Source organism: Neoarius graeffei, chromosome 5 (genome assembly GCF_027579695.1).
Source record: "Neoarius graeffei isolate fNeoGra1 chromosome 5, fNeoGra1.pri, whole genome shotgun sequence".
Taxonomy (NCBI): domain Eukaryota; kingdom Metazoa; phylum Chordata; class Actinopteri; order Siluriformes; family Ariidae; genus Neoarius; species Neoarius graeffei.
In genome coordinates this window covers 47,453,789-47,475,865 of record NC_083573.1, presented here as the reverse complement: position 1 = coordinate 47,475,865, position 22,077 = coordinate 47,453,789, and the positions used below count along the sequence as shown (strand labels likewise).

General features: G+C 45.3%; 1 protein-coding gene across 1 annotated transcript in view; it reads right to left on the bottom strand.

Moving 5' to 3' along the window:
• Positions 1 to 16,170, bottom strand: part of LOC132886781 (transcriptional repressor p66-beta-like) — a 34,424-nt gene extending 18,254 nt beyond the window's left edge. The window contains exons 1-2 of the mRNA XM_060921843.1: positions 16,052 to 16,170; positions 596 to 973 (exon numbers count right to left, since the gene is read on the bottom strand). Coding sequence (XP_060777826.1) covers positions 596 to 973; positions 16,052 to 16,137 — 464 coding nt within the window. The 5' untranslated portion in view covers positions 16,138 to 16,170. The remainder of the gene's footprint in view (positions 1 to 595; positions 974 to 16,051) is intronic.
• Positions 16,171 to 22,077: the final 5,907 nt, after the last annotated feature.

Below are 22,077 nucleotides of genomic sequence, written 5' to 3'. Positions count from 1 at the left end.
TGAACATGGCATGGGTAGCTGGCACATCTGGGAAAGCATCATTAATGCTGAATGATATATACACAGGTTCTGGAGCAACTTGCTGCCATCCAGACGATGTCATTTTCAGGGAAGGCCTTGCTTACACAGCTTTGACACAGCTTCCCAACTTTTCTGGAATTGGGGTAGTAATAATAAGTTTAATTTACATAGCGTCTTTCATAAACACAAGGATGCTTAGGGGGGTTTGCTCAAGGGCTCGTCAGTGGCTTTCTGTCAGTCCTGGGACATAAATTTCCAATCATCCAATTACTTCCAATACACTGCAGGACAGCTGAATGTGACAATCATACCAATAGGACACAGTTTTGTGACAACAGTGTTTTAAACAGTTTTTCAGTCAGTACTATTTAAAAACAAAAAAAAAAAGTATTATACAGTCGCATAAACAAGGATGACTTGACAGTGGACAATACTCCCAATCACACAAACCACTTCACCATTTAACTCATCAATGCTGATCTTGTTGTATCAATCCAGTACATTTACTACACTGAGCTGAGTTTTGTACATTTATCCCACACAGCACAAACTGACCAGACTCTCTCTCCCTCACCTCCTCTTGGCACTCATGTCCACCGGCTCGTCACTGATGTTCTCTTTCCCGCTGCGGCCCATAAGAGAGTGGGGCACAGCTGGTGTCCTCAGGCTGCCGTTCAGCTTCTCCTCATATGCCGTGTAACTCTGTAATGCAGTGTGGCTGCTGGTTCCAGAGGCTCGCAGATCCCCCAGTGTCCCAGAGCCGCTCTCCAGGCCACTCAGGTCCTTGCGTTTAAGTAGTGCGAGCATTTTCAGTCTCTCCATGGCCTCATGACCTTCCATTTTCAGTCTCTTGGGCAGGACGTCATCATGAGCTCGGCTGCGATCCTCTGTTGGCTCCAGGCCTCGCTTTAGCAGGTTCAGCCGCAATGCTTCCTCACTCATACGGTCCATTCTGAAGGAGAGCATGCGTATACACACAAACATATACAGCTATCAGAACGCTTCTCCTGAAAAAAAAAAAAAAGTTAAGCACAATGATCAGTCATGAATTACAGAATTAAATCACCACAGCTATAAGGAAATACAAACCAGAGCATCAAGGGACGCAATAGTTCATCTGGCCGGTCATCAAAACAACCATGACTACCAAAACATCAAACAGAACTGAAATGTGACAGAGGATCAACCTCCATGACAAATTGTTTAAAACAGGAAACTCAACAAAAGGACTAAATTTTGTTCTCTAATGGTGATGATACACGGGGCAACTTTTTGGGCAATGTTGCCGAGCAAAGTTGCTGGCAACGGGCAACTAGGTGAGACACAGGGCAACTTTTCAGGGCAACAACAGTTAGCAACGGCAGTTTACAGTTAGCTAAAAAAAAATCGATGTCTTAATTTTTGCTGTGACCATTTAATCAAGCTGTCTGTTGTTTTTTAGAGCTTTGGTGAGGTAAATTCCTCCATATAGAATATTAAAATAACAACTTACCGGCGTAAAAACAGATGAGGAGTCTCTTCACTCCACTGACACTGAGCGGCCGCCATATTTGTTTGAAATTTCTGATCCGAACCTCACCGGAGGTCACATGACTCGATACTCGCATTCTGATTGGCTTATCTCAAAAAGTTGCCAGAGATTATCAAAACCATTCAGAAAGAAGCAATGTTGCCCAATCTCAATAGAAAAGAGTCAAAACGCAATTGCCCAGCAACATTGCTCGGCAACATTGCCCAAAAAGTTGCCCCGTGTATCATCACCATAAGAGAAGATTGACCCAAAACGTCAGTCAGAACTTAATTTGCATGATATATCAGAGAGAGACAATTCTAGTTAAGTTGGCCTAATTACTAATTTGTATTGTTAATTTTTTGCTAACAATGACCAAGTTTTGTGCAGAAGGTCTAGTTCTTTCAAACTAAACAATCAGAACTGAAGTCCATTGAGAACTGAGGGAGATACAATTTAACGGAAAATAAACAAAGGAGTAAACAAATTGTTTACAACAGGAAAAAGGACCAAATTTTGTTCCCCGAGGGAGGATCTACCCAAAACATCGATCAGAACTGAAATCGAGTGAGAACTGCGAGAGGAGATACAATTCTAATGAGAGGTCCCAAAATTCGTGAAATTGACCTAATCAGCAGTTCGTTAGCAAAAAATTTGACAATACAGTGACCAAGTTTTGCACAGAATGACTAGTTCTTTCAAACGAAACAAACAGAACTGAAATCCATTGAGAACTGCGGGAGGAGATACGATTTAACTGAAAATACACAAAAAGGTGTAAACAAATTGTTTTCAACAGGAAAAACAACAAAACAAATGACCAAGTTTTGTTCCCTGATGGAAGATCTATCCAAAACATCGATCAGAACTGGAACCAGATGAGAAATGAGAGCGGGGATACAATTCTAGTGAGAGGCCTGGAAAATTCGTTAATTTGGCCTAATTACTAACTCGTTAGCAAAAAATATGACAAAACAATGAAGTTTTGTGCGGGCAACGAACAAAACTGTGGACTACGAACAGACGACAGACCGACGCCATGCCATGGCAATAGCTTGTCGGCCTTATGGCCAGATGAGCTTATGAATTCTTATATTTGTGGTTTGTTTGTTTTTTTTAATATTCATGTGTTTAGACATGCTTTGTGCCCTTTGCCTGCTGGGAAGGATCTTATTAATATTAAGCACAGAAAAAGTTTTGTATGTAGAGGACTTGCTTAGTGAAGCAAAGATTACAACTCTATACCTCCCCAATCATGACACTTCTAACTGCTGTCCATTGTATTTTCTTCATCGCCTTGATTTCGCTTTTTAATCAATACCATACCATCTGGACTTATGTGAGATAATCACTTAAAACATATGGGACAATTAACAGAAAAGCTGACAATCTGAATAAGATATGCACCTTCTGCTCCAAGTCTGTCTAAATCAGAGCACTTTATCACTTAACAGTGAGAGAAAAGAAGAAGGTTTAATTTGCTCTTTTGCAGCACCTTTCAGGACCGCTTTAGCTCCTAAAAGCCAGTGTAGAGGAGTCTTAGACAAGGATCACAGACTGACGCACTTATTTAAAGCTAATCAAATGTCCAAACTGCTCCTCAATTCAATTCCATTTGATTTGTAGTGCTTTTAGCAATACACATCGTCACAAAACAACTTGGCAGAAATCCAGATGTAGATTTAGATCCCAGAGGTGACACTGGCAGGAAATAAAACCTTGAGAGGACCCAGACTAAGAAGGGAACCCACCCAGGGTGACAATGCATAGTGGGATTATAATTCATTACTCTTCTACACCTGGATATTGTAAAGACAAACAGTACTAAGTGAATGGAAAGGATGTTCATTATAAGCATACTGTACACAAATCTTAGGTACAGCATGCAGGTGAGATCATCATCATCATCATCATCATCTGAAGCAAAAGTGAATTTTTAGGGTATCCATGTGGGACCATCCCAAGGAGAAGGGAAGCCACAAGCGACGAAAACTCCAAGATGATGTGGAACATCAGGAAGAATCAGGCTGAAAGAAGCCAGAGCAGTAAAAGTGTTTCTTTAAGTAGGCATACAGACTGGTATTTGGTTGGTTCCCAATGACACACAGACTCTGGACATCACACATACCCCTTTTCGACCAACAGGGAACGGGTTCTTGAACCGATTCCGTTCAGGATTCTTTGAATCTTGGTGCCAGCTAGCGAACCAGCCCACGTTTTCACCAGTTTTGAACAGAACCATTGTAATCAAGGATGCATCATGAATGGAGGCCATTGCACAATTCACAGCTGGAGTAAACAGTAGTAGCAAGATGGTGGTGTGCACTGATTATGTTAGCTTTTGGTCTGTTATTGCAGATATTTGTTTAAAGTTTTTTTTTTTCTAAAAATGTATCCTTTTCAGGCGGCACGGTGGTGTAGTGGTTAGCACTGTCGCCTCACAGCAAGAAGGTCTGGGTTCGAGCCCCGTGGCCGGCGAGGGCCTTTCTGTGTGGAGTTTGCATGTTCTCCCCGTGGGTTTCCTCCGGGTGCTCCGGTTTCCCCCACAGTCCAAAGACATGCAGGTTAGGTTAACTGGTGACTCTAAATTGACCGTAGGTGTGACTGTGAGTGTGAATGGTTGTCTGTGTCTATGTGTCAGCCCTGTGATGACCTGGCGACTTGTCCAGGGTGTACCCCGCCTCTCGCCCGTAGTCAGCTGGGATAGGCTTCAGCTTGCCTGCGACCCTGTAGAACAGGATAAAGCGGCTAGAGATAATGAGATGAGATGTATACTTTTCCGTTGCATTCTCCACTGCTGCGCTCTGCTTCCTCTCCTAACTACGGACACACCCACTGATGTCATCATGGTTCATGCTGGAAAAACAACTATATTTTGGTTCCAACTGGGAACGAACTTTCCGGGTTCTGAACCAATTTATTTTTGGTTGAAATGCTCTGAACGGTTCAAATTTTGAGGCGTGAACAAGAATGGAACCCATTCCCTGTTGGTCGGAAAGGGGTGACAGTTGTCTGGATTAGTAGTAAAGACAGATTTGCAGATTAAGGGAGAAGAAGAAGATAGGCTTTTCAAAGGCAATCAAACCAACTGTGAAAACTACAAACAACTGTAAACCACAGTAACATTCAAGGATGCAGCGGCATACACAGAGTTTAACACCGTTTAGAGTCTCCTTTCCAAAAAGTTCAAAACTCTGCAAACAGATTACTCACCCATTCCCAAAAAAATAAAATAAAAATGGCAACCAATATTACTCTGGATATCCACCTACACTGGCTCCCCATCACAAACTGCATACAGAACAAAAATAAAATAAAATAAAACTGACTTGCAAAGTACCACACAGCCCTGCCCTTATACACCTACCTAAACTTTTCCTTCCACAGACTCCCACCCTGAGGTCCTCGGACAGGTTCTGTTCACTGTTCCTTACACCCACCTCTCCTCAGTGGGTGGCATTTACTCAGTTCAGATGCTATAAACCTCCGGATTTCACTAATGATACACTGAAATAAAAACTCTTGGCCAAAAACCTGAACACAAATTCAGGGCTCGCTGGATCAAAAACAGTGCTGGATTGAACAACCAAGTAAACAAAAACAAACAAACAAATTCCCAATCACTTAGCATATCAGATCACGTGACACCTTTGTCCATAGTTATCAACACTGTTCCACAATTATTGACATCCAGATGATTATTTATTTATTAAAAAATAATCAGTATGGGCAGCACGGTGGTGTAGTGGTTAGCGCTGTCACCTCACAGCAAGAAGGTCCGGGTTCGAGCCCTGTGGCCGGCGAGGGCCTTTCTGTGTGGAGTTTGCATGTTCTCCCCGTGTCCGCGTGGGTTTCCTCCGGGTGCTCCGGTTTCCCCCACAGTCCAAAGACATGCAGGTTAGGTTAACTGGTGACTCTAAATTGACCGTAGGTGTGAATGTGAGTGTGAATGGTTGTCTGTGTCTATGTGTCAGCCCTGTGATGACCTGGCGACTTGTCCAGGGTGTACCCCGCCTTTCGCCCGTAGTCAGCTGGGATAGGCTCCAGCTTGCCTGCGACCCTGTAGAACAGGATAAAGCGGCTAGAGATAATGAGATGAGAGATGAGATGTTTAACCTGTGTCGGAAAATCTTTTTGTTCCACTTTCTACACACTTAATCATTCGTTATTGTTTGTATTAATTTCTAGTTTTGTAGTTTACTAATAAATGGCAACAGGCAATTGACATTGTAACCACATGGAAAAACCAGGTCAAAGGTCAATTTTTTAAATTGAGAATTTAAATTTATATTTAAAAATATTAAGTGTCTACTGATATTGTAATATGTGGTAGATATTTACAACAAACTGCAAAAAAATAAAATAAAAATTCTGAATGGAATAGAAAAATCTGAATATTTCAAGCATGTAATTTTTTTATATGCTAGGAATTTAATTCTGGTCTCATTCTATTTATTGCAATCGGATTCCAAATACTCTATAAACATTCCATTCTGTTATGGATCAGAAAAAAAAATATGATAAATCACAGCACTTATTTTTTTTTTAAAGTACTTCATCTACTTCAACAATGTTACACAAAGATCGACCCATAACAGTTGTAAATGTCACTTAATTCCACAGGGTGTCAATAAAGTGGTCACTATTATCGACACCTCACGTGACTTCTCAAACACAAGTTTAGATACAAAATGGCGATTGTCAAATGAAAGTGTAAGAAACAAAGTAGGTTTCAACAAGGAGATCATGAAATATCGGTGAATTTGAGTAAGTAAAAACATGTAAATAAGTAAAAACATGTCCATGATCTTTCCACCATGCTTACCTGCGATAATAACGTCCGGGTTTTCCTCAAATTGCTGACTGTGCGAAAAAAAATTCCATCTCCGGTAATGAGCTGTGTCATCAGACGACAGGATCAAAGTGCGAGGCGGGTCTTCAGGTTGATTAATTAACCAATAATAACTGTTGTAACTGAAACTCACCTTTGCAAAATTGTTTATTGGTAAATCTGAAAAGGTGTTGATAATTATGGACTGTCGATAATTGTAGCTGCCGCTGTAATAAAGTGCCGTTGTGGCAATATTTGTTGGACTAAATTTCACTCTCCCAACATGATCATGTGCCTGAAACATCCATATCTTTCAAAGCTAAGAGCAAAACACAGCTCTTCACACAATACCATGCCACTCCAACCTGCTCAACAATCCAGCCTTTTTATTAAATCATCTCCAGAGTGTCTTAAATGCTTGAATTCACTGTTTTCCATATAACTTTATATTTTAATCTAGGCTTAATGCAAAAAACAGGTCGTTTTATTGTCTTAATTACAATTGTGTAATATTTTTTGTGTTGTCTTTTTTTTATTTTGGCTGTATAATTTGTCTATATTGTTTAAATCTTTAGGTTACGGAGGGTGAAAACAGTGCGAAAACTACACCATCTAAGCACTTCGAGGGGAAAGGAAAAAAACAAAAGACAAAACACGATTCCAACTAGCACCAACTCAAGGATTTTCAGGAAAACCCTTAAAGGTTCTGTGTCGAATCCTACAAAAGAGGGTCTCCCCCTTGCTGAAAAGGTTCAGAAAGTTAGAACCTTTTGTCTCCAAATGTGTATTTTCACCTGAGGCTGTTCCCGTTCTCCTGTGCAGTGTTTTGCATATAGAAAAGACAAAATATCACATTTCTTTAACAGGTCACATACAAAGCTTTCTGCTCGCTCTACCCCTCGCACGTTTATATATGCAGCGAGAACCGGATGCTTACGGAAGCAGTGACTCCTCGCTGAGCCACAGGTTCTGAGATCAAAGGAGCAAACAGAAGCTCTTCTGAAAGAAAAACATGGAGATAAAACTCAGATTGCGTACAATTAAAAGAAAGAAAGAAAGAAAGGGGGGGGGGGGACTAAGCAACCAACCCTCAGGAAAAAAGTAAGCATTCAGAGATGGCTTTGGTAGATCTGCATGATGCAACCGTCCTCAAATATGATATTCTCACCCGAGGGTCCATCTTATCCTTTCCTGAAACAGAAAATCGCTGTGTTTGTGTCTCTCGCCGAAGTCGGTTTCATTTTTTTCTCCCTCAACTAATCAGCTTCCCACTTTCCTGCCCAACATACATGCCATAATTGTATACAGAGCTGCATATGTGTCCACACACACACACACACACACACAGCGAACTGGGCACTCTGCCAGTCAACACAGTCCTTGAACGCCTCCAGCAGCTCTCACATGGCAGGAAAACGGAGGTGTTAAGATGGAGGTATGGTAAGCAACAAGATCAGACACACACACACACACACACACACATTCCATATACTCTTTTGTACGCACATCCACCATCCATCTCCTCAGCAGACCAGAGTTGGGGGGGATGCACCCTCCACAGATGAAAACTACATACATGAAATCTGCTGTGGGTAAAGTGTGTGTAAGTTGGAGGCATGTTAAAGAACACAAACAAATCTTACACGCTTATATATGCATTAATTAGCTCACTCTCTCCAGATCTTCAGCAAATCAGAAAGGGAAAGTAGAGCCACTATCCAGACAAGGCAATTAAATATGTGCAAAATGCGTGTAATATACGTGTGTGTGTGTGTGTGTGTGTGTGTGTGTGTGTGTGTGTGTGTGTGGTTAGAAGAAAGGAAAGCAGTAAAGCTTCAGACTGATTAAGCTTTAAAAGTCAGACTGTGAGAGCCTGAATTACATTACTGCTGGAAACACACACAAAGAAACATCCACACGGAAGCCTAAGTCATGCCAGTGTGTGTAGATCCTTTGTTAGCCCCGTCCTCCCCCCTCCCCTTGCGTGCACACACACACACTTTTGCACTCTATCTCTCTTCCTACACACACACACACACTTTTTTACTCTCCTACACACGTTTACACACAAACACCCCAAAGTGTAGGATTTTTTTTTTTTTTAAATGCCAGCAGAGTGGCACAAATCCAGCAACTGTTCCTCAGTCAACGGCACACGTGCAGCAGTACGTCTTGCCGCCCCTCCCCCATCCCACAATCCTCTCCGCATCTGGCTGCCAATCAATCTGCTCGCTGTACTGTACTGGGCAGTTTGGGCTCAATGAACCCAACCCCCATCTTTATTTTCCTACAGAGACTCTCTCTCCCTCACACACACACACACACACACACCTCCCCCAGTCATGTTTCCAAATGATCCGTTAGCATTCTGATCAAAGAGTTGTTGCCTCTGTCCAAATCATTTATTCATAGGACACAACAGAAATGTGCTATGTGAATCTCACTGCTACCGTTAGTCGTAGATTCAGACATATTCAACCTTCAATCACATGAGATACAAGTTTATTGTATTACATTGGTTCATGCTTTATTTATTTATTTTTTTATTTAAAAGGTTCTAATTTCTGGGAGGGGAAGGCTTAAAAAAAAAAAAAAAGAAGAAACCATTTCACTATTGAGGGGAAAACGTTGAACATAACCATGACACACACGGTTTATTCACTTCCTTGTCATCGTTACTGATATCTAAACATCAACCAAAAATGTGTCCTTGGGGCAGGATGGGTTAGCTCTTGGTTCAAACCGGAGAACGTGTTCTTGTAATGCGGACAGATCTGCTGAGAACCCACGATGCACTGGGGCAACATGCTGTCCCCAAAAGCCAGGACAAACTTCAGAGCGAGAAAGGAAAGAAAAGCTTGAGAGAGAGAGAGAGAGAGAGAGAGAGAGAGAGAGAGAGAGATGGAAAGAAAGCATTAGACAGACTGACCGATAGACTATGATCAAAAGTATGTGGACAGCTGACCATGACAAAACATTAGTATGGTCATTTTAGACAACTGTGCAAAAGTGGCTAAAGTTTGGGGAAGGCCCACATATGGATATGATGATCTCATCTCATTATCTCTAGCCGCTTTATCCTGTTCTACAGGGTCGCAGGCAAGCTGGAGCCTATCCCAGCTGACTACGGACGAAAGGCGGGGTACACCCTGGACAAGTCGCCAGGTCATCACAGGGCTGACACATAGACACAGACAACCATTCACACTCACATTCACACCTACGCTCAATTTAGAGTCACCAGTTAACCTAACCTGCATGTCTTTGGACTGTGGGGGAAACCGGAGCACCCGGAGGAAACCCACGCGGACACGGGGAGAACATGCAAACTCCGCACAGAAAGGCCCTCGCCGGCCACGGGGCTCAAACCCGGACCTTCTTGCTGTGAGGCGACAGCGCTAACCACTACACCACCGTGCCGCCCCGGATATGATGATCTGGTAGCCATAAACTTGCCCATATAGTATAGCATAGCCAGACAGACAGGGCACAGCCTTCTCACATAAGCCTGACACGGAACTGAAAGTGTATATTTAATTATAAACAGGTAGAAATCACAGGCAGAAGGTGAAGTTTGAAGTGAAGCAGGAATATGACACATATGACTACACATGAATTCTATCCTATACTGAACATGGTTGCCTGAGCTACAACACACATCCCTGCCCTGGTCAAATCTGCCCTGCTGTTGACCGAGACACAGGTTTGCTTGCCTGCCGTGCCCTGTGCTGCCCAAAGCCCCAAGGATTCAATTAACTCTGCTCTCACTGGAAGACCCAGATTCCTCTCTTGGCCCTTCTTAGGCGAGATACCATAACGATAAGTGCTTTACTTTTTCCTCTGAGAACACTGAAGCACTTCACAGTCTTAGATGACCCATTAAAAAAAAAAAAAAAGTTTGATGTGATGACGTTATAGCAAACCACAATCAAGGCAAAACAAATAAAGCTGTAGACTGCCTAATCACGCCATCATTTTATCATTAGAAACAAGGCCTTATCTTTCATTCTATATGTTCTAAGTTTGTACTCAACTTATATTTAAATGTATTAAAACTGAAAGGATAGATTGTGGTTTAATATGTACAAGTCAGACTTAAGCCAGTTAACTAACTTCAGTTTAGGTAGTCGAGAGCATTGGAAGTGGTGGTGATGATTAAGATGGAAAATTAAGGTTGGTTAATTCTGATGACCTTGAGCTTGATATGTCCATGGTACAGAAGACATAAAACACACAGCTAAACTAAATCAACGATCAAGGCCTGCTTTGCCAATCAAAGTGTGCACAATTTACATGAAAATTCAGAAAAACAAGAAATGACCTTGATTCAGACACATTCACTGTGTTTAATGGGACTCTGCATGCATGCTCTCACTCTATATCTCTCTCTCTCACTCACACACACACACACACGGCGATTAGCTTTGTCCCACAGTGCTCCTGTAAGCCGAGCTATTACATAAAACAGCATCTCATGACATGGCTGAAGAAAGACAAAACATTGCACGTGTACAGAAGAGAACAGCAAGTCACAGTTAAACACTAAGCACTTCCACAGAGAGCCCTGAGGAGCCACTCGCATTCACACAGTTCTGCTTGTTTAAGTCGCATAAAAGCACCAGAAGACTCCTGACACCTGCTGATGCACTCCAAACATTTCATACATTCATTAACCTTTAATTCAAAAGCAATAATTCTCTGCATGGCTGCCTTTTAAGAACTACACAATGTTGGCAGATGAATAAAATGAATAATGGTGACGAGAACACTGGATTTCAATGTGGTTTCTTCCCACTAGGAAAATTTTAAAAAAATCACGTCTCTGTCGGTTCCAGCCCCAGCTGACCATTTTTGGATGCATCGACTCCAAAGGATCTGCAGACAAATCAAATACACAAGATGTAATAGCAGAGTGGGGAGGTCAGGACAGTGGAACATGTGTAATCTAATCACATGATAGGAGATATCAGAGGAGAGACCAGACACCAAACTGGACTGGATGCAAATCACCGAACACACTCCGTGAGCCACCAATATGAAGTGAAGATCTGGCACAAGTGCCAGTGCGTCCAACTGACAGCGCTTCATCCTTATCGCCATTCAGCAACCCACACACACACACAGTATGTTGACAGCCAAGAGAATGGGCACGCTGCTAATTTGTGTAGAGTCGACTCCAAAGCCTGTCTTCTACAAGCTGGAGCAGCAGATCCGCTTCTTTTCTCTCCATCACTGCTGTCTATAACTGAGGCTTCTTCCCTGGAGAGGAGCTCACCTGGGGGGTGTTTTCAACACACTCCACACGGGCATAAAACAATCAGGAAATACACTTTTCTTAGAGGGAGGGAAGACGTAGAGGGTCACCTGTGGGAGAGAAAACAGGAAAGGAGTAGCCATGTAAATCAGGACAACCCCAGTCGACTAGAACGGGAGCGAGATCTGCTCGTCATGCCGCCTGAGTGTCTGTGTGTCTCAATATTACAACACTTAAGCACAGGTCTTCATCAAACAAGGCAACAACTCCGGGCTCTGGGGGGTTGCCATGGCAACCGGTACATCTATTTTTAGACAGTACCACTAATCAATTTAATTTCTGCAGTAGCCCAAGGCAAACATGAAGGGACAGAGGACTGGCCTTGGACAAAGAGAGAGATGAGCAAAGTCAGCACCAGGACAGGGTTAAACTGAACGCAGAGAGTACTCTGAAACGAAGCAGAGCTTTGTGAAGAAATGGCAAAAAAAAAACACCAAAAACCATATGCCCCATAAGCCATGAAGTCCTTTGCCCACCCTCTTACGCACACACAAAATGTTAGAAACAGACCCATCAGTAAGTGCATGTATAGATGCTCGAACAAGCAAAATCCTCCCAGCTCATGGATCGACAAAATCTCCGGTTCCAAAGTCACCCAAAGTGATTATTCCACTCTCAGAGAAGGATCAGACACGTTTAACAAACCGAGTATGCAAGAGCTTTGAGAAATCCTGGTATTCTGGGGTGTAGTTGTGGCCACTGTGCTCCAAAATTGGCCTCCTGTTTTTGATTAAGCGTGCAAGAGAGTGAGAGGGATTAGGACTGATCCCAGACTGTGGAGGGGAGGGCGTGAGGAGGGTCATATGATTATCTGTAAGTTTACACTAGAAGACGACTGCGTGTGTGCGTGCGCGCACCCACATGCACACTGGAGGTAGAACAGCGGTATGTCTCCTGTATGAGTAATGATTAAATGTGGCAGATTCCAACGACATGACACACACCGGCTATAAAAACAAAAAAGCAGGAAGACCGTAAGTGAGAGAAAGTACAACAGAGAGCGAGTGAGCGAGATCCCTGCGATTATGACGCTTTGATTTTTCTTTTCCCTTTAAGACCCACCATTCACTAGTCTTTGTCTTTTTGTACCCATAGCCCCAAGCACCGTCAAAATATTTACAGTCCAGTTCAGTCCAGTTTCTAACCTCAGAACGGGGAATTATCCCTCAGCATAGTTATTAGTGGTCAGTACTCCATACACACACGTCTACAAAAACACTACACACACATGCATACACAGATCTCCTCAAACTTTAGCTTCAGTAGGTACAAGCTGAATGGGGGGGATCTCAAAGGTAAACTACTTCACACATGGTCGCCCATAGCTTAGATATCAGTTTCACAAAAATGAGTAAATATATGGAAATATCAAATCGATGACAAACTCAAACACTTCAGTGGCTACTGGGATATAGACTGTGCTATAGAGTCAATGATCGTCTTTCCAAGCCTGAATTTCAAAACAGTTTTTGACATTAGCCATCCATTTTATCTCAATTTAACTAGAAAACTGGAACACTGTCACCAAAATCATGTTGAACCCGTGGGTTACATGTAATATAACAACTACTTTGTGTGTATAAGATTACTCAAGTTCACTTTAGTGCACTAAATATGTGCAACAGCCTGGCTTTTTTTTTTTATAAAGACATCACAATCACTACTTGTCCAGGGTGTACCCCGCCTCTCGCCCATAGTCAGCTGGGATAGGCTCCAGCTTGCCTGCGACCCTGCACAGGATAAGCAGTTATGGATAACGGATGGATGGACATCACAATCATTTCATACAAAGGACTCATGTGAAATACACACATGAGGAAAAAAGAACGGACATAGATTCAAGTAAGCCACAATTAACTAACAGACTGTCACATTATATGTCTTTAAAAAGGACGGTCTGTTGCGTGGAAATATTGAATCACCAATTATTCCTACAAACATGAAGTACGTACTGCATCAGTGTCTCAAGTCAACTTTATCATTCCAAATACACATTCTCAGAAATAAAAAAGGTACTAAACTGTACTTTTGTACTTGGATTAGTGTCGGACTATCAAAGGCTGGTCTTTTGTACCTTTAGTATAAATCTTTAGGCCTGCAAAATGTGTAGGTACACAGTCCTTGAGGAACACCGATATGATTTCTAAGCTTTATTCTAAAAACTTTTATATAATAAGGGTATACCACATGCACCTTCCCCAGTAAAAGATTGTTTTTACATCAGTTTCATACTTCTACACAGGCTCCATTTGGATAGGCTGAGCCTTGCTCAAAGGCCCAACAGTGGCAGCTTGGAGGTGCTGTGGCTCAAATCCCAACCCAGACATTACATTACAGGCATTTAGCAGACGCTCTTATCCAGAACGACATACAACATATCCAGAGCAGCCTGGAGTGAGGTACCTGAGGGCACTTTAAGCTATTCGTGCTGGTCTAGGGAATCAAACCTGCAACCTTTTGGTCCCAAAGCTGCTTCTCTAACCAGCAGGCCATAGCATCCCCAGACAACCTGAACCCGTTTGTCCATGAACGACTTGAAGAAATATGACAGATTTTTACAACTTTTTGTTTTCTAAATGCTGGTTATCGTCTTGCACCAGGTACAATGAACAAAACTACAGTTTGAAGTAACGGCACACTGTGTTTTGTTGTTTATTATTATTATTATTATTATTATTATTGGGCGGCACAGTGGTGTAGTGGTTAGCGCTGTTGCCTCACAGCAAGAAGGTCCTGGGTTCAAGCCCCGGGGCCGGCGAGGGCCTTTCTGTGTGGAGTTTGCATGTTCTCCCCGTGTCTGCGTGGGTTTCCTCCGGGTGCTCCGGTTTCCCCCACAGTCCAAAGACATGCAGGTTAGGTTAACTGGTGACTCTAAATTGACTGTAGGTGTGAATGTGAATGGTTGTCTGTGTCTATGTGTCAGCCCTGTGATGACCTAGCGACTTGTCCAGGGTGTTCCCCGCCTTTCGCCCGTAGTCAGCTGGGATAGGCTCCAGCTTGCCTGCGACCCTGTAGAAGGATAAAGCGGCTAGAGATAATGAGATGAGATGAGATTATTATTATTATTATTATTATTATGTTTGGATCATGTTTTCCAGGTCGCTCATTGAGCTTATTAAACAAGTCGGGAAGGAGCCAGTGCGGATGATTTCAAGAACATAACATCATACAGTAGAAGCAGCGAGCGTAATGGAGAGTAAAGAACCCTGTACTTTTGTACTTGGATTAGTGTCAGACTATCAAAGGCTGGTCTTTTGTACCTTTAGTATAAATCTTTAGACCTGCAAAATGTGTAGGTACATAGTCCTTGAGGAACACCGATATGATTTCTAAGCTTTAAACGGGCTCAGAACCTGAACCCGTTTGTCCATGAACGACTTGAAGAAATACGACAGATTTCTACGACTTTTTGTTTTCTAAATGCTGGTTATCGTCTTGCACCAGGTACAATGAACAAAACTACAGTTTGAAGTAACGGCACACTGTGTTATTATTATTATTATTATGTTTGGATCATGTTTTCCAGGTCGCTCATTGAGCTTATTAAACAAGTCGGGAAGGAGCCAGTGCGGATGCTTTCAAGAACATAACATCATACAGTAGAAGCAGCGAGCGTAATGGAGAGGAAATGTCAAATGAGAAATGTCAGAGTCATCTCTCCACCTCACTCACTCTATTAACTGCAGAGGGTCAGTGGGTGCTTGGTACAAGTGTGTATTATTCAGCAATCTAGCAAGATGATGGTGTGGAAGTGTTGGGGATGTGGTAGGATTTGATTGTGAACAACTCGCTCCCTGAGTGTCACACACTTTGCTCCATGTCTAAAACCACAGAAATCAAGCTGACCCATGTGCCCTGGAGATGTTACAATCCAAGATCCCCACTACGGTGTGTGTTCTTGACTCCCAGCAGCAGCAGCAGCATCACCGCCGCGCACTGATAAATAGGACAGACATTACAAGGTAGCCATTTGCATGCTCTCGAAACAAGTTGAGGGCGAACACGTCTCGACTTACGCAAATGGCTGATGGCAGGAGCTCTGTTTTATCCCACAGCAGGAGGTTCCACCATCCGCACGCATCACCTCACACACACACACACACACCATCAGCAACTTGGGTAAAGAAAAAAAAACCCACTCAAAATTCATAATCAGATCAATGCCCATGTTTGTAACTGGTTTTCTTTAACACCTAATCTGAGGTTCGAATCCCAAGAGGTTCAGATCTCACTAGAAACAAAAGCTCATCCCAGAGCAACGAGGAGAGGAGAAGAGAAGAGAGGAGATTATTTTTCTTTCTTTGAAAAAAAAAAACTCGCAGCTGATGAAGAAAGAACACGCGTCACTGTGTGTGTGTGTGTGTGTTTACTTTACCGGGCTCGTTGCGATCTTTTTAAGCAAAACACAATAATCTTTCCGTACTGTATGAATATGCAGCGCGAGCGTTGGCGGATGAACATCACGTCCTTTAATTTGTTTTGTTTGTTTTCCGGTGAGTGAGTGAGTGTGCGCGCGCGGGCCGCGGCTACATCCCCGGTCTCACCTTGGTCGCCTTCACCCCGCAGGTTCCCTCTCACTCCGGTCTGCTTTTGGGATGCTGAGACGCTGCCGTTACCTCTGGCGACTGTGATCCCGGCACCGGCGAGCAAACAACACAAAGCCTGTGATTGGGCCCCGGCGCGCGCTCGCTCCGCGCTCAGACGGCATCGCTGATTGGTCGGCGCCGGTGTCGATGACGTTCCCTGCTTTACGGTTTGTTGTCGCGTGTCGGCGCTGAGGGCTGTGGGCGGGGCCGCGCTGAGGGCTGTGGGCGGGGCCGCGCTGACGGTCACGCAGAGATGTGAATGGGCTTGTTGTGGCAGCGGCCGGAGTGGTTTAAAGGTCGAGCAGGCGAGGGAGAGTTTCTGCACAGGAACTTTACTGAATTTAGGGTGCGGGCTTCAGCCAAAACGCGTCCTACTGTATTAAAATAGTGCACTGTTTAGATCACAGGGTCCCAAACCTGGACTGTTTTCTCAAGAAGCCTTGATTTGTCACACAGACACTCAGGCACAGAGAGATTCCTCCTGAACACACGCACAGCTATGGTACAGCAGCCCAGGGAGCAGTGGGGGGTTAAGTGCCTTGTTCAAGGGCGCTTTAGCCCTACCTTTAGGCCATGGCTGCCCAGCGTTAACCTAACTGCATGGATTTGAACTGTAGAAGAACCCGGAGAGAACATGCAACCTCTACACGGAAAGGTCCCTATCGGCCACTGGGGTTAAGCCTAGAACCTTCTTGCTGTGAGGCGACAGTGCTAACCACTACACCATTGTACTGCCTGCCACCTCACAGCAAGAAGGTTCTGAGTTCAAGCCCAGCGTTAACCTAACTGCATGGCTTTGAACTGTAGAAGAACCCGGAGAGAACATGCAACCTCTACACGGAAAGGTCCCTATCAGCCACTGGACTTAAGCCTAGAACCTTCTTGCTGTGAAGTGACAGTGCTAACCACTACACCATTGTGCTGCCTGCCACCTCACAGCAAGAAGGTTCTGAGTTCGAGCCCAGCGTTAACCTAACTGCATGGCTTTGAACTGTAGAAGAACCCGGAGAGAACATGCAACCTCTACACGGAAAGGTCCCTATCGGCCACTGGGGTTAAGCCTAGAACCTTCTTGCTGTGAAGTGACAGTGCTAACCACTACACCATTGTGCTGCCTGCCACCTCACAGCAAGAAGGTTCTGAGTTCGAGCCCAGCGTTAACCTAACTGCATGGCTTTGAACTGTAGAAGAAACCAAAGCACCCGGAGAGAACATGCAACCTCTACATGGAAAGGTCCCTATCAGCCACTGGGCTTAAGCCTAGAACCTTCTTGCTGTGAAGTGACAGTGCTAACCACTACACCATTGTCCTGCCTGCCACCTCACAGCAAGAAGGTTCTGAGTTCAAGCCCAGCGTTAACCTAACTGCATGGCTTTGAACTGTAGAAGAACCCGGAGAGAACATGCAACCTCTACACGGAAAGGTCCCTATCGGCCACTGGGCTTAAGCCTAGAACCTTCTTGCTGTGAGGCGACAGTGCTAACCACTACACCATTTTACTGCCTGCCACCTCACAGCAAGAAGGTTCTGGGTTCGAGCCCAGTGTTAACCTAACTGCATGGCTATGAACTGTAGAAGAACCCGGAGAGAACATGCAACGTCTACACTGAAAGGTCCCGATAGGCCACTGGGCTTAAGCCTAGAACCTTCTTGCTGTGAGGCGACAGTGCTAACCACTACACCATTGTGCTGCCTGCCACCTCACAGCAAGAAGGTTCTGGGTTCGAGCCCAGCGTTAACCTAACTGCATGGCTTTGAACTGTAGAAGAAACCAAAGCACCCAGAGAGAACATGCAACCTCTACACGGAAAGGTCCCTATTAGCCACTGGGGTTAAGCCTAGAACCTTCTTGCTGTGAGGCGACAGTGCTAACCACTACACCATTGTGCTGCCTGCCACCTCACAGCAAGAAGGTTCTGAGTTCGAGCCCAGCGTTAACCTAACTGCATGGCTTTGAACTGTAGAAGAAACCAAAGCACCCAGAGAGAACATGCAACCTCTACACGGAAAGGTCCCTATCGGCCACTGGGCTTAAGCCTAGAACCTTCTTGCTGTGAGGCGACAGTGCTAACCACTACACCATTGTGCTGCCTGCCACCTCACAGCAAGAAGGTTCTGAGTGTGAGCCCAGCGTTAACCTAACTGCATGGCTTTGAACTGTAGAAGAAACCAAAGCACCCAGAGAGAACATGCAACCTCTACACAGAAAGGTCCCTATCAGCCACTGGGGTTAAGCCTAGAACCTTCTTGCTCTGAGGTGACAGTGCTAACCATTATGCCGCCTGCCACCTCACAGCAAGAAGGTTCTGGGTTCGAGCCCAGCGTTAACCTAACTGCATGGCTTTGAACTGTAGAAGAACCCAGAGAGAACATGCAACCTCTACACAGAAAGGTCCCTATCGGCCACTGGGCTTAAGCCTAGAACCTTCTTGCTGTGAGGCGACAGTGCTAACCACTACACCATTATACTGCCTGCCACCTCACAGCAAGAAGGTTCTGGGTTCGAGCCCAGCGTTAACCTAACTGCATGGCTTTGAACTGTAGAAGAACCCGGAGAGAACATGCAACCTCTACACAGAAAGGTCCCTATCGGCCACTGGGCTTAAGCCTAGAACCTTCTTGCTGTGAGGCGACAGTGCTAACCACTACACGACTGTACTGCCTGCCACCTCACAGCAAGAAGGTTCTGGGTTCGAGCCCAGCGTTAACCTAACTGCATGGCTTTGAACTGTAGAAGAAACCGAAGCACCCAGAGAGAACATGGAACCTCTACACGGAAAGGTCCCTATCGGCCACTGGGGTTAAGCCTAGAACCTTCTTGCTGTGAGGCGACAGTTCTAACCACTACACCATTGTGCCGCCTGCCACCTCACAGCAAGAAGGTTCTGGGTTCGAGCCCAGCGTTAACCTAACTGCATGGCTTTGAACTGTAGAAGAACCCGGAGAGAACATGCAACGTCTACACAGAAAGGTCCCTATCGGCCACTGGGCTTAAGCCTAGAACCTTCTTGCTGTGAGGCGACAGTGCTAACCACTACACCATTGTACTGCCTGCCACCTCACAGTAAGAAGGTTCTGGGTTCGAGCCCAGCGTTAACCTAACTGCATGGCTTTGAACTGTAGAAGAAACCAAAGCACCCAGAGAGAACATGCAACCTCTATACGGAAAGGTCCCTATCGGCCACTGGGCTTCAGCCGAGAACCTTCTTGCTGTGAGGCGACAGTGCTAACCACTACACCATTGTGCTGCCTGCCACCTCACAGCAAGAAGGTTCTGAGTTCGAGCCCAGCGTTAACCTAACTGCATGGCTTTGAACTGTAGAAGAAACCAAAGCACCCAGAGAGAACATGCAACCTCTACACGGAAAGGTCCCTATCGGCCACTGGGGTTAAGCCTAGAACCATCTTGCTGTGAGGCGACAGTGCTAACCACTACACCATTGTGCTGCCTGCCACCTCACAGTAAGAAGGTTCTGGGTTCGAGCCCAGCGTTAACCTAACTGCATGGCTTTGAACTGTAGAAGAAACCAAAGCACCCAGAGAGAACATGCAACCTCTACACGGAAAGGTCCCTATCGGCCACTGGGCTTCAGCCTAGAACCTTCTTGCTGTGAGGCGACAGTGCTAACCACTACACCATTGTGCTGCCTGCCACCTCACAGCAAGAAGGTTCTGAGTTCGAGCCCAGCGTTAACCTAACTGCATGGCTTTGAACTGTAGAAGAAACAAAAGCACCCAGAGAGAACATGCAACCTCTACACGGAAAGGTCCCTATCAGCCACTGTGGTTAAGCCTAGAACCTTCTTGCTCTGAGGTGACAGTGCTAACCATTATGCCGCCTGCCACCTCACAGCAAGAAGGTTCTGGGTTCGAGCCCAGAGTTAACCTAACTGCATGGCTTTGAACTGTAGAAGAACCCGGAGAGAACATGCAACCTCTACACGGAAAGGTCCCTATCAGCCACTGGGGTTAAGCCTAGAACCTTCTTGCTGTGAGGCGACAGTGCTAACCATTATGCCGCCTGCCACCTCACAGCAAGAAGGTTCTGGGTTCGAGCCCAGCGTTAACCTAACTGCATGGCTTTGAACTGTAGAAGAACCCAGAGAGAACATGCAACCTCTACACAGAAAGGTCCCTATCGACCACTGGGCTTAAGCCTAGAACCTTCTTGCTGTGAGGCGACAGTGCTAACCACTACACCATTATACTGCCTGCCACCTCACAGTAAGAAGGTTCTGGGTTCGAGCCCAGCGTTAACCTAACTGCATGGCTTTGAACTGTAGAAGAAACTGAAGCACCCGGAGAGAACATGCAACCTCTACACGGGAAGGTCCCTATCGGCCACTGGGCTTAAGCCTAGAACCTTCTTGCTGTGAGGCGACAGTGCTAACCACTACACCATTGTGCTGCCTGCCACCTCACAGTAAGAAGGTTCTGGGTTCGAGCCCAGCATTAACCTAACTGCATGGCTTTGAACTGTAGAAGAAACCAAAGCACCCAGAGAGAACATGCAACCTCTACACGGAAAGGTCCCTATCGGCCACTGGGCTTCAGCCTAGAACCTTCTTGCTGTGAGGTGACAGTGCTAACCACTACACCATTGTGCCGCCTGCCACCTCACAGCAAGAAGGTTCTGGGTTCGAGCCCAGCGTTAACCTAACTGCATGGCTTTGAACTGTAGAAGAACCCAGAGAGAACATGCAACGTCTACACAGAAAGGTCCCTATCGGCCACTGGGCTTAAGCCTAGAACCTTCTTGCTGTGAGGCGACAGTGCTAACCACTACACCATTGTGCTGCCTGCCACCTCACAGTAAGAAGGTTCTGGATTCGAGCCCAGCGTTAATCTAACTGCATGGCTTTGAACTGTAGAAGAAACCAAAGCACCCAGAGAGAACATGCAACCTCTACACGGAAAGGTCCCTATCGGCCACTGGGCTTCAGCCTAGAACCTTCTTGCTGTGAGGCGACAGTGCTAACCACTACACCATTGTGCTGCCTGCCACCTCACAGCAAGAAGGTTCTGAGTTCGAGCCCAGCGTTAACCTAACTGCATGGCTTTGAACTGTAGAAGAAACCAAAGCACCCAGAGAGAACATGCAACCTCTACACGGAAAGGTCCCTATCGGCCACTGGGGTTAAGCCTAGAACCTTCTTGCTGTGAGGTGACAGTGCTAACCACTACACCATTGTGCCGCCTGCCACCTCACAGCAAGAAGGTTCTGGGTTCGAGCCCAGCGTGAACCTAACTGCATGGCTTTGAACTGTAGAAGAACCCAGAGAGAACATGCAACGTCTACACAGAAAGGTCCCTATCGGCCACTGGGCTTAAGCCTAGAACCTTCTTGCTGTGAGGCGACAGTGCTAACCACTACACCATTGTGCTGCCTGCCACCTCACAGTAAGAAGGTTCTGGGTTCGAGCCCAGCGTTAACCTAAATGCATGGCTTTGAACTGTAGAAGAACCTGGAGAGAACATGCAACGTCTACACGGAAAGGTCCCTATCGGCCACTGGGCTTAAGCCTAGAACCTTCTTGCTGTGAGGCGACAGTGCTAACCACTACACCATTGTGCTGCCTGCCACCTCACAGCAAGAAGGTTCTGAGTTCGAGCCCAGCGTTAACCTAACTGCATGGCTTTGAACTGTAGAAGAAACCAAAGCACCCAGAGAGAACATGCAACCTCTACACGGAAAGGTCCCTATCGGCCACTGGGGTTAAGCCTAGAACCTTCTTGCTGTGAGGCGACAGTGCTAACCACTACACCATTGTGCTGCCTGCCACCTCACAGTAAGAAGGTTCTGGGTTCGAGCCC